This window comes from Vulpes vulpes, chromosome 10, assembly GCF_048418805.1.
Source record: "Vulpes vulpes isolate BD-2025 chromosome 10, VulVul3, whole genome shotgun sequence".
NCBI classification, from domain to species: Eukaryota; Metazoa; Chordata; class Mammalia; order Carnivora; family Canidae; genus Vulpes; species Vulpes vulpes.
The window spans coordinates 9,971,455-9,985,040 of NC_132789.1; the positions used below are offsets into that span (position 1 = coordinate 9,971,455).

The window sequence follows — 13,586 nt, forward strand, 5'->3', positions numbered from 1 at the left end:
TTTTTGCTTTCTATCACTAGAAATTAGTTTGCATCTTCTGGAGTTTCATATATATGGAATCATACAGTATGTACTTTTCGGAGGGGTGGTCTGGCTTGTTTCACTCAGCATAAGGATTCTGAGATTCACCCATGTTGTTGTGTATATCAACTGTTCATTCTTTTTTATTGCTGAGTAGGATTCCATCGTACAAATATCCTGCAATTCATTTATCCATTCCCCTGTTGATAGACATTTGGGTTGTTCTTGTTTTGGGTTATTCCTAACTAAGACTGTTATGAGCTTTCATATACAAGTCTTTATAAGAACCTATGTTTTCTTCCCTCTTGTGTAAATTTCCAGAAGTGGAATAGCTAAGTCATGTGGTAAGTGTATGTCTAACTTCTTAAGAATTTGTCAAACTATTTGCCAGTCACATTTTACATCTCCATTGTTGGTATATGAAAATCTGTCAATCTTTAATCTCTTAATCTGTGGGGAATTTACCCTAACCTGGTCCTGTAAATCTACAAAGCAACTCTATAGTTATCTCTAAAACATTGACCCTAAAGTCTCTTTTTCCAGTTACATAATCCTTGCTAAAAACCAGTGTTGTAAAAGGAGAACTAGGCTTTCACCAGAAGAAAACAAGGCAGGGGTTCCTGCAAGAAAGCAGCATCTTTCACCTCTCATCGGGGAACAGCCTGCCCTTCTGGTCTGATGCACCACATGGGGAACAGCCCACCTCGGCAAAAACTGGACACTGGGTTTTAAGCAGCAAAGCCGTCTGAAACACAAAACCATCATCATGTCTTAAAGTGCTTACTGTCAGGTATCTGGATGGTACTAGAGCCAAATTTAGAATTCTCACTTAAGTCATCTTTTTACAATCCTTGTCTGCCCTCCTTCATGAAGAAATGCTTTGCTACTTAGACCACTTAACATCATTTTATTTAATGCCGGAATGGCACATATCCTTTCTATTAGTCACCAATAGCCGGCAAAGACTCAGGAGACCGAATAAAATGGTAGGATCTCAGTAGCATTGTAGATTAGCATTTTTACAGTTACCCAGCAATCCATACTTGCTAGAAGAATGCAGTATGTAATTTAGTCAAACAGATAAAATGATTTTCCTTAATTTTTCAGTTTATTTTTATGACATGGTATTTTTCTTCATTCCATTGTTATTTCCCTTGGCTTCTGACAGACATGGTTATGTTTATTCGGCCTTCAATAAATGCACACAGCCACAATGTGAAGCAGGCCAGCCGAGGAGCAGCTCACTTTGGCACAGCGAGGATCGTACCTGACTGGTGTAGAGGACCAGCTGTACTAGCTGAGGCATCAGGGCATCGGCCATGGTCAGAGTCTGTAAATTTGGATGCATCAGTGAAGTCAGTAGCACTGGAAGAAGGTGACCAAGCATAGTAGCCTTAGTAACTTGTTCCAAGCCCTTTAACCTACAAAAAGTTCAAGAAAACACATGGCTTAAGCAATTCCTAATCACATGAACCGGCAACCATCATCTTTAACAAATTATCTCATACTACATTTCCTTGAGCTGCTTTGAGCACCTCTAGCTATAGCAATTCAGTCCACAAATATCCCACTGTCTACCATTGGGGGAGAGAACAGAAATCTAGTAATCCGTGTCACCTTCAACCCGTGGTTTTGCCAAAAAAGTGTAAATGGTGCACTTCACAGCAACTCTGAATCACTTTATAAATGGCTTCTAAGGGATGCCTAGGTGGCTCAGTGGTTGAGCATCTGCCTGCGGCTGAGGGCATGATCCTGCAGTCCTGGGATCGAGTCCCACATCGGACTCCCTGCATGAAGCCTACTTCTCCCTCTGCCTGTGTCTCTGCCTCTCTCTTCCTCTGTGTCTCTCATGAATAAATAAATAAAATCTTAAAAAAAAAAGTTTCCCTCAAATCACTCCTAAATAAACAAATAAATAAATAAATGTTTCTAAAATACAAATGGCTACTCTAGGTAGTTACCATGTGCAAAGCTCCCCCTTGGCCCTGGCACTGTGGGCGGCTATGCTGTACAGAGTCTCTGATAGGGAAAAAATAACTGGCTACAACACAGATTTTTTATTTGTTTTTAAAATCACATTATCCCCTCCCCCTTTTTATTGAGCTACAATATGATATATGGCTGTATAAATTTAAGGTGTATAATTATTTGATATATGCATATGTCGTAAAATGATTACCTAAAATCACATTCTTAATATCCCAATCCTCTGCTAGAAGAATTAAGATATGTGACTCACCCAAAGAAATATATGGGTTATGTAAATTCTCCAAGGCTACTTAGGATCCTGGGATTGGAACAGGGAACAGACCTCACATCTCTCAGGCTCTCAGACTGTCCCTCCTCCCCAGGACAAATCTGCACCATGTGCCAGCAGTGGGCCCCACACATCCTAACAAGCCCCAGTGTAATATCTATCTGGGCTATACTGTCCCCAATTCCAATCTGGCCACTTACTCTCTTGGAAAAGGCAAGAAGCAGGGACATGGGGACAGACGGGATACAGGAGGAAAAATTACATGGCAGGGTTGTTTTGGATCAGCATCTCTAATGTTAAAATTGCCAATAAGCACAGATGTAACAGCAAACTATAGCTGAAATGTTCATGGGGAGGACTAAGAATGAGCTTTATTACTGGGAAAGAGATTACCCTCTATATAGGACACTCCTATATTTGCAGTAAAATTACAGTAAAATCTTAAGACATTGTGTCAACATCCTCTTTTGCATGGCAATTAATTTTCTGTAACACTAAGTCATCTCTGCCTCTCTAAAGTCCTTATCATGAGGAAATCCAGTACACATCGTGCTGAGCCAGATAGCTGAAGGAAAGGCCCGTTTGGGAACGATGATGGTGGCAGACCCAAATGCCACCACAACTTTGCTGCCCCCTTAGACCATGGCTGTTAGCCCAATCTCACCTAAAAGCACCATTAAAGAGTTTGATTGCACTTGGCATTGAAACAACTTGCTGTTTCAACCTATTATCACAAAAATCTTTCTATATTAAATGAACATTTGATGTTCTAAAAGATTTTGCTTTCATAAGCAAATTCTGTTTCCTGAAGGGCAGTGGGTCACAGCTCACGAGCTAGTTCCTCACCTCTGCTCACGGTCAGCTAGGTCACTATTTATGAGGGCAGTTGTGACCTGTTGTAGCATTTCCAACACTTCATCACATCCAGTCAGGATTTGGGTAGCAAGAGCCAAAATACTGACTTTTAGCTCCTAGGTAGAAAATATCACATTATTATTTTTAAGCTTTGTGATGAGTATACATTCACACTGACAACATGAAATGATGTATTTAATGACACATTTCCAAATTAAATAATGAGGTGGCCAGAATAAGCCCAAAGCAGTAAGTTCCGCGAGGATGTCAAGTAGCAATTTGATTTGGGAGGCTAAGGTCTGGAGTGCTGATAGAAATACGCAGTATTTCACGGGGAGCACACGGAGTCCCTGGGAGAAAAGGCATTTCTCCCATCGCCTCCAGCACAAGAGAGCTCCCGGTGGCCAGCCCAGAAACTCTCCAGGTGGAAGATTGCCTTGGGTGGTATGAGGATAGCTAAAGAGAAAAACAGAACAGTAAAAGGCGCATGTATAGGCGGTGAATAAAATGAGACAAAACACAACATTCTGAAACAGTACAAGTGACCTTTTTACTTAATGTTTTAAACCATTACACTTGAAAGCAGGCAAGTTAAAAAATTCAGTTAAAGTAGCAGGCAGTTACAGGCTATCAAACATTAAAAACAACTATTAGAGAGTTCGTGGGCATACAAATACTAAATACTATGTTTAGAAGTACTAGTTAAAAATCATAGAAATGTTTAGTGTACAATTATTTTCTATTTTAAAAAAATAAAACCAACCTAAACCTTTAGGTGAAAACTGAGTTTTTAATTTTTCCCAGAAATACTGGACACCTTGGCCTCTTCTGCCTTTACCATGAGTATTTTTCTCCAGGGGTTAATGAAGAACTTATGGAATTTAGCCTTTCAAAGAGAAAACACTGGTTTTCATTGCTTGGACTTTTCTGGGGCCTTTCTTGGAATTAAGATGTTTTTATCATTAAGAGAAATGGTGAACCAGCAGGCTAAACCGTGGTTTAAGTCACACGGATCTTGTCAGCCCCTGCGTGCTGATTGTGGCACAGGGCAGGCATTTCACACACCTCCTCTCTGACCCTCACAGAGTCTTGTAAAAGGAGACCTACTGTCCCTTTTCACTGATTAGGAAACTAGGGCAAGAGAAGTTAATCAATTGTATCAGCAGTTTGAAATGATTAATTCATGCATTTTTGCCTGTTTAAAAAAGGATTTATAATAAGATCAACTCATAAACAGGAACTAGCAAGTGTATTGGTTTCACCGTACACATGCATAAAGGAGTAAGAAGAGGACTATTGATGACTTGTAGCTTAATGGCTTCTTTGGTTAATTTTTCAGTATGTTTTAGTCAAAAGTTTTAATTCTCTCACAAAGAAGAAATTTTCAAGAACAATGCAAATAGGGATGCCTGGGTGGCTCAGCGGCTTGGCGCCACCTTTGGCCCAGGGCGTGATCCTGGAGACCCAGGATCAAGTCCCACGTCAGGCTCCCTGCATGGAGCCTGCTTCTCCCTCTGCCTGTGTCTGTGCCTGTCTCTCTCTCTCTCTCATGAATAAATAAATAAAATCTTAAAAAAAAAAAGAACAATGCAAATAACAGCCTCCAGCATCTGCCAAAATTGTAACCACCACTGCAATAAAAAAAAATCTCTGAATTGCCATGTGGGAACAAATTATTGAATTTACACAGTAGCTAACTTAAAAATAATTACAGAGAATGAAATGAGCTGTAGGTTTAGAAATTATTCAGCATAAAGGTTATGAGAAAATTATCACCTTTGAATTTATTTGAATTGAGAGAATATCATAAAACAGCCACAATGTCAAAATTATTCAAATGTTATACACCCAGATTTATTTTATCTATATATACATAACTTTCAGATGTGTATGAGATCACTTGTAAGTGCCATATTTTATAGTTCGTTAAAAATATGAAGATAAACAAGGCACAAAAAGATTGACAGGAGCACATGGATGACACATTATGAGAGTGTCACAAATATGGTAACCAGTGTGCAATGACATAAAAACCTATGGAATGAGTGACCTAATATTACCTCCCACAACAATATAAGCCACATGGTGAAATCTGACATCATAATACACAGAGATTTAGCCAATTAAGCTGTGCTTTACACACTGGGTAGAAAGCATTGTTAGAAGAAAGCTTGGTGTTTACCTGTACCTTCAATGTCTCTCCCTGCAAGGAGTTGTCACTGTCATCATTCTCATCAGGTTTAATCAAAATAGTGTTACTGAGAAGGTGGTTCTGAACTGCCATCAGATAGCGCAGGCAGGAGGATGCAGCCTTTAATACAAATAAGGGTATTTAGATGATCTACACCCTACTGAAAGAAGGGGTCATGTAATCCTCATGTGTTTATAAGATTTGGACAAGGGAAGCAAAAGAGAAAGTACAGAAAACAGACCAGGTTAGTTTCTCAGGTGACTTATTTCCACATGGCTTTTGATACATCATTTGACACATTCACTCTAACTTTGTGCCTTCTGCTACATAATTCACACTAGTCACAGATACCTACTTAAAATTTTCCCTCTTAGTAAATCTTCTTCCCACCCTCATCCCCTCTTATGCTTCCACTAGAAAAGAGCCTACCCAAACCCTTAAGAGAATTTCTTGGTTCTTTCCAGTCTGTGTAACAGTGATGCTTTAGAAAACAATGCTATATTAAAAATTAAAGCAGGGGATGAACGACGCTCTATTTTAAATAAAATGAAAACATCCAAACTCAAACAATTTACTGCATCAAGACATTTAAGCATGAGGAATAAAGTCTTTAGAGAAAGTATTCCAAGTGGATTTGTTCAGTTCTGTATTTCCAAGAGAAACAGACACCCACTACCTTTCATCAACTAAGACTGCCTTGGAGAGAGTGTGTTACAGCAGTGTGTACATACACACCTCAACATGGTAACATGAAAATAAGGATGTGTGATATAATTTTGCCTTCATTAAACACATTTTTACTTACAGGCACAGTTGAAAGGAGTTTTTGAAAATCTTCTTTAGAGACAGTTTGGCACTTGGTGATTAAGATACAGGATTCCCGTACAACAATCTTCAGAATGTAGTGTAAAAGTTCATCATTTAGTCTTTAAAATGCAGGAAAAATGTAACAATAAGATATTGATGGTTTAATAAAAAAGGATAAGTTGTATACAATTGGTACAAGATATCAAATAGAAGGCACAAAATCAGCCCGTTCTCCTAAGTAAATCATCTTATTCAGTAATGATGCTAACAACTGGGTGTATTATTTAAATCAAACTTACAGAAACACAATGGTAGCCAAACACCCAGTCCAAGTATTTTATAAACATCAAAGAAAACCAACACCTTTCTCACCTTCCTAGCTCTCACCACACCTTTACCCTCTCTCACAGCCCAGTGATTTGGAGAGCACTCTTCAAGATTTTTAAATAAACTCCATCTGTTATTTCCACAAAGAACTTTCTAGCAGGCCTAAGTTACTCTGGTGATAAAACTGAAAAATGCTAACATCGCTTCTTAGGGCAAATACAGGATTTACCATCTTTCAATTGATCTGTGATTTCAATTTAACATGCTAATTATCATATCAGATATTACAGGAGACTAAAGTTGATCAAACATGTTTAAACGTAAATTAATTCCTGAGAAAAACACAAAGAGAAGGCGAGCAGTCAACAGCATAACTGGTGTCACCTGTAATGCTCATCCTCCTCGCTGCCAAATCGGTTGTTTTGAAGCTGTTCAGCTAAATTGGTTAGGATCACATCCCGCAGCTGTGAGAGGCCGCTGTTCCTCTCTCCTGACACAGAACAAAGCTCCGTAAGTGACCGTGGCAATCACACTTAGAAAATTGAGGCTATTAAAACAAGTTTTGAAACAAGCAGACTATTGACGATCTAGGGGATCCAGGCACACATACCTAAACAGCAGCAGCAAAAACATCGCAACCAGTCAGGCTTTTTAAAAAACCAGTACATCCCGATCTGAGTGTAGTTCACCTCTTCATACATCATCAAGTGTGATTTCTAATTCCTTAATGTTGCTTATTAATGCAGAGTGTCTTTGACAGGTGAACTTTGTTGTATTTGTTGATTACTCTAACTTTAAAAGTCAGGTTTTGGAGAAAACAAATGGACTTAAAGTCCCCAAGAAGTCATTATCTTTAATGTGCATCAAACTTCTACCATCAGGCACCTTCTGCTAAGTGGTGTGAATAGAAAAAGATTTCTAAAGCTTGAAGATACAGAGAACACAGTTTCTGCTCAGTCCAGTTGAAGTGTTGGCATATGTGCAGATATATTTTAAAAAGAACACTAACAAGTACAAAGAAAAGAAATATTATCTTTATATCCAGCCGTCTCCTTGTGGACAAAAAAAAAAAAAAAAAAAAGGATGGTTGTTCAAGGAGAATGCAAGGATAATTCTTACCTTCTGTTAAGACCAGCTTCAGTAAGTTATTGATTTCGGTTTCACCAGGGTATAAGATATTTAAACCTGAGCTGAAAGGACAGAAAAGTCAAAAGGCTTTTCAACAAATGTCCTAGAAAATCCAAACTCTAAATATTTTAATTTGTATTCATATTAAAGATGGCAGTGTGATTACATAAAATTCTGAGGGAAGCCTCATCACTGACCAAGTGGCTGACTCTAAATTCACTGTCACCATATAGCCCATTCACCTCCCTGCTAACTAGGCTCTCTCTCCTTCTCATGTCGATGAGTTATCAAATTAAGAACTTGTCTGAGGCTGGATATGTAACTGGTTAAAGAGAACTGAGCTATACAAAGTCAATGTAGTTGAGCCAGGTGTATATCCAGATTGTGACCAAAAGCACATTTGAGAAGTGGAATTGCTAAATTTCAGCTTTTCCAAAAGAACAAGAAGAAAAGCATTACAAGTTGTGTCAGAATTGTTACTTTTTTTTTATGAGGTTTGACATACAATAAAGTGCACATTTTTAAAGTGTAAGTATGACAAGTTTTGACATATGCATAGACCCATGAAACCATCACCACAATCAAGGAACTGGACATACTCATCACCCCCAGAAGTTTCCTCATGACACCAGATTTAAATTGCTGCCTTAATATTCTCAATAGCAAGAGACCCAAAGCATAGTTGATTATTGAAGGGAAAAAAATCTCCTCTCCTCTCCTCCCTCTCTCTTCACATTATAGTTCTTCCAGACCAAACATTCAGTTCTCTCTTGGTGACTAAATTATTCTTGGTCACAGGCTATATACCTGGATAAATGTTCATTGAACTAAAAAAAAAAAAAAGATTAAAAAGATAAACAGAAAATGGTCCATAAATTCTGACCTCTTCTCTAACAAGGTTTTAAGCAGAATTTAAAAGGCTGACATTGTTGAGCACTTTGCATCAGGCTTTGTCTTATTAAAATCTCACAAACTCTTCAAGTTAGGTGTTATTTTTATGCCCACTTTATAGCTGAGGAAATGGAAGCCTTGAACCAAGCTAGCAAGTGGCAGAGCAAAGACTAGAACCCAGGTCTGCAAGCTGCCTAAACCTGCTTCTTTGACACCTTGCCATATACTCTCCCCAAATGACAAGACATCTACTTGCAAGCCATCAAAATACCCTCTCAAAAGGTTTTTTTTTTTCCTTCTCAAAATCCAAAAGGCAACATAGTTACACATACAGCTTAGGGCCCCTGGGAGTCGGGCCACAAGCCCTCTCCAATTAAATTATTCCCTAAGTACAAGGTCCTGACTACGGAATGGGGTAAGAGACTTCCATGCTACTGAATTGCAGCAAAGATTACAATGCAGCACAGGAGAAGCATTTTGCAAAAACCATGAAGAAAATAATTTGCTGATTACCTGATGGCAAGACACACTTCCTTCTGAATTTCAGAGCAAATTTGATCTTTTGGTGCCATCAACAACTGCCAAAGCAATAATCCAGACCGTCGAATGATGTCGCGATTCCTTTCAGTTTGTGGGCTGAAGAAAAATTTAAATACCACCTACAGAAACATAAGGGGTATATCTAAAAATACTAATTCTACTAGGGATAAAATTATCCCTTTGAAAAAAAGCATATAGTAGATAGTCTTCTGAACAGATATGCAGGTGGATTTTTTACCACAATCTCCTTGATTGTGTAACAGTATAATTACAGTAAATATTTTATATATATTAACTGCAATGAGCTACCTACAGCAATACTCCATTAACTGTAATACAATGAGTATGATTAAAATTCTAATTACAGGATTAGAATGTGGTTAAGATACAAGACAGGAATGTTGTTAAACTTTTATGAAAATTAGCTGGCTGAAACCAACCAAGTTTTGGGTTTCTTTTTCTCTATTATCTTACTTATGTCAAAACAGTGCATTTACCTGAAAGACAACGAGAATACAGCGTATAATACAGGTGTCTCCATTAACCATGGCCTTCTCCATAATGTCACAAATACTGCTAAGATGGTGTGCTTCAATTGGATGCTGCTTGCCCAAGACACTTGTGATTGGAAGATTGGGGTTAGTAGCAAGAAGATTGAGTTGGTGTATGCACATCGCACCAACGTGGTGCAATAATTGGTTTATAACCTCATTCGTGGTTATAGCCTCTTCTAAAAAATGAAAAAGAAACTCAGTGAGAAAAGACATCTCCATAGGTGGCCCCTAAGGAACAGAAAACTCTGATTTACAAAAGGTACACGCACACTAGTACTAGGAGAGAGTATGCTGGCTCCCATCTCTTCTACTGCTTCTGGAGAATCCTTTTCCCCTGCCATAGTGTTGAGGTGAAAATGAAAACACTAAGGAATTCCCGTTTTTAAAGAGCACTGAGAGAGCCCTTTCTATATACTGGACAATAGGTTAAATGCTTTACATGCATTACCTTACAACTCTGCTGTAAACTTAGACTATTTTAGCCCTGTCTTATAGAGGAGTAAATCAAATTTAGAGAGGTTAAGTAACTTGCCCTAGGTCACACAGCTACTAAGTACAGAGCTGGGATTTGGAGTCAGGCCATCTCTGCTCAGAGCCCATGCTGGAACCAGTCTAGTAAAATCTATCTTCTATGGCTCCTCCATGAGAGAACACCACCACCACCACCACCACATCCCTGCCCCCAGGTCCATAAATACCTCCTCCCACAGTACCTCACCATTTTTATCTCATTTAGTCACTGCATCCTAGAGAGCCATCAGTTCAACCCTGAGGTTCAAGAGCATCCTCTTATACAATAATAAACACCCCATGGATGGTCACAGGCATTCAGGGAATGGAAGTGAAAATAATCTAAATAGGTAAAATGCAAAACAAACAAACAAATTTGCTTTTCCCTTTAAACCAGCTGAAATGAACTGCCTCAAAGGACCAGGAAGGCAGAGAATCTAGGAGAGGCAGGCCCGAGTAGAGGTTACTTGGAGTTTCCCAGACTGTGGGCACTGAAGACTATGACAAGAGGACTCAAGGAAAATCAAAGAGAAGGTGAACTTGGCCCAAACTGAATTTTCCAATTGTATGTTCGCTGGAGGGCCAGGCCGGGTTCCATGCTCTTACAATAGAATTCAGGTTAGTATTATTCATCCTCACCAAAGACTTTCTGAAAGCTAGCCTCTGGGACCTAGCCAAAGAAATGAGGTCTTTGATTTTTATTCTGAGGTACATGGGAAGCCAGTGGAGGAGTCTGAGCAGAGGAGGGACAGAGCTGACTACCAAGACTGTACAGGACTCTGGTTGCTGTGCAGAAATGAGCAAATGGGGGCAGCGGAGGGCAGCTGCGGAGGAAGGAGGAAGGAAGACCAGGGAGCTGGCCACCGGTAACCTGGTGAAGCCACCAACGCCTAGGCAAGAGTCATAGCAGCATCGCTGGTAGGAAATGGTTGGACTGGGGATAGATCTTGAGGGTCACAGCTGACAGTATTTGCTGATGTCCGTTTGGATATGAGATGTGAGAGAAAGAGAGTCCTAGGGAATTCTAATTTTGTGGCTTAAGCATATGAAGGAACTGTGATCCCTATAGTAGCATCTAGGGGATTCAGCAGGTAGAGATTTGGAGAAGGGGGAAAATGGAGTGTGTTTTTGACAAGATGAACATACCTATTAGATAACCGAGTAGAGGTGAATATACAGTCTAGAGATTAAAGCAAGAAGCTTGGAGAGAATAATTAGGGAGGCACTGATATATGGTTGATTTTTTTTCTTATTTTTGCTCTTTTTTAAAAAAGATTATGAAAGAGAGAGAAACCATGTGGGGGGGGGGCAGAGGGAAAAGGACCAGCAGGCCCTCTGCTGAGTGTGGAACCCCACTTGGAACTTGATCACAGGACCCCGAGACAGTGACTTGAGCTGAAACCAAGTCAGACACCTAATTGACTGAGCCACCCAGGGGCCCCTGCTGTTTCTTCGTCCCTCAATAGCCTTATTAATATAGAGTTTAAGATAAAATTCACCCATTCTAAGTGCACAATTCAATGATATTTAGTAAATCTGCACATACACCAAAATCAGGAAAACAGAGAAGTTACTACTGACCCTATAAAAATTTTAAGGAAATAGTATGAGCAACTTTATATCAACAAATAAGAAAACTTAGATGAAATGCACAAATTTCTAGCAAGACACAAATTACCAAACTAACTCAAGAATAAAAAATCTGGTAACTGCATAGCCTCAAAGCATCACCTCCCTCAAAACATTAATTACTATAGCAATTAACATATGTCCACAAGTTCTTTGAGGCTCTTCCTTCTAAGAGGTGGAGCTTCATTCCCTTTCCCATAAGCTTGGGCTCAATGACTATCTACTAGTTGGAAAGGGAAAAATAAGGTAACTTTGCAGTGAAGAAAGCTGGCATTTAAACCAAGCAATTTTTTTTTTTAAGATTTTTATTATGTAATCTCTACTCCCAAGGTGGGGCTCAAACTCACAATCCCGACATCAAGAGTCATAACTTCCACCAACTGAGCTAGCCAGGTGCCCCACATCAAGTGACGGACTTTAATAATAAATCATGTTTATTATCATGTTTACATGATACCCTGTGATATCCTGTGACACATGTACCCTGTGATATAACAAAATGAGAAAAGCACTTTACCTCTGCAATACTCTTCCCTAAAATCTAAAACCTCAGTTCAAAATGAGAAAACTGAAGATGAACTCAAACTGAAGGATGTTCTACAAAATCCCTGACCAATACTCCCCAAGCGTGTCCTTTTCTGTTCTTCTAAAAGGATGACTCTATCCATCTATGTCTACATTGCAAGTTTACTTCTCCCACCATTTCAAATCTGCTGCTGAGCTGCTCTTTGCAGTCACTGACCTTTTCAAATCCAGAATTTCCACTGTTTTCTTTTTTCGAAAATTTATTTGTTGAAATTCTCTATTTTTTTTAAGTCATAGTTATCATACTTGCATCTTTTCAACAGTTTCCTTTAGATCTTTCAATATATCTACAAAGGCTGCTTTAGTTCTCATCTTCTAAGTCCAACAGCTGAGTTCTGTCTATAGTAAGTAGCCACTGACTTGCCTTTGGTTGGGTTTTTTTTCAATTCTTGTTTCTACTTTGTTACTTTCTTTCATTTGTGTACTTTTATTTTTTTAAATTTTAAGCCTGTCTTTCTAGGGATCATCTAGACTGAGTCAAAGGCTGTGCTCAAATACCTTGGACCACTAAGTCTGCCCCTCTGGCTGGGTCTGTATGTTTTGGGGTAGCACACCAAGTTTCACACAGCTTTAAACTCTGTCTTGGATTTTACTTTCTGTCAGGCCCTCTCACATCTCTGCATGTATGTGCAGGCTCATGCTCGGCCAGGCCTGTGTGAACAACCCAGGCTGGGCCCTCTCCAGCTTCTTCTATGCAGATGTGCAGGTAGCTAAACAAGGCCCTCTAGCTTTCTCACTACCTGGATCTCATGAGTAAATCTCTGGCTAGTTTGCTGGTTCGCTGCTCACCCTAATCACAACCACAACCTCAAGTGAGCTAAGCCACCAGTCTTCTCTGTTGGTTTGCCACCAAGATTAGTACTGTTACTGACATTGTTGGGCAGGAGTTTTTCCCATGTATTGCTCCAAATCAGGTCAGCTCCTCTGGAAGCAAGGCTGCTGGTTTACATGATCTGCCCCACTTTGATGGAATTATTACACTGACCAAGTTTAAGGTGGGAGACAGGAGCATCCTCAAGTAAGAGTACCACAGACTCCTACTATTTTTACCCAAGTTCAGTGATTTTTATGAATATTCACTTCTCAATTTGGTGTATGCCTCTGGTCAGTTTCTAGAGCCTAGAAATAGTTGTTTCTCATAATGATGTCCATTTTATCAATGCTTTATGGGAAGAGGATTTGCTCCTCCATACCACACTATAACTGACCTCGAAGCCACAAGATTTTAAGTTAACAGTTATTTAATATTAAGACTCTTAATATTAAGAAATACACATGTCTGGGGCATCTG

The 13,586-nt window shown here is 39.3% G+C and overlaps 1 protein-coding gene across 9 annotated transcripts in view; it reads right to left on the bottom strand.

Annotated features, from left to right (window-relative positions):
• HECTD4 (HECT domain E3 ubiquitin protein ligase 4) overlaps window positions 1–13,586 on the bottom strand; it is a 185,988-nt gene that overhangs the window by 84,045 nt on the left and 88,357 nt on the right. For 6 of the 9 annotated variants that reach the window (XM_026018778.2, XM_026018775.2, XM_072725163.1 and 3 more), the window contains exons 12-20: window positions 9,515–9,747; window positions 8,991–9,136; window positions 7,578–7,648; window positions 6,843–6,948; window positions 6,130–6,250; window positions 5,316–5,444; window positions 3,125–3,249; window positions 1,289–1,442; window positions 666–766 (exon numbers count right to left, since the gene is read on the bottom strand). In XM_026018778.2, coding sequence (XP_025874563.1) covers window positions 666–766; window positions 1,289–1,442; window positions 3,125–3,249; window positions 5,316–5,444; window positions 6,130–6,250; window positions 6,843–6,948; window positions 7,578–7,648; window positions 8,991–9,136; window positions 9,515–9,747 — 1,186 coding nt within the window. The remainder of the gene's footprint in view (window positions 1–665; window positions 767–1,288; window positions 1,443–3,124; window positions 3,250–5,315; window positions 5,445–6,129; window positions 6,251–6,842; window positions 6,949–7,577; window positions 7,649–8,990; window positions 9,137–9,514; window positions 9,748–13,586) is intronic. The other 3 variants (XM_026018777.2, XM_072725162.1, XM_026018774.2) reach the window with 1 other exon arrangement.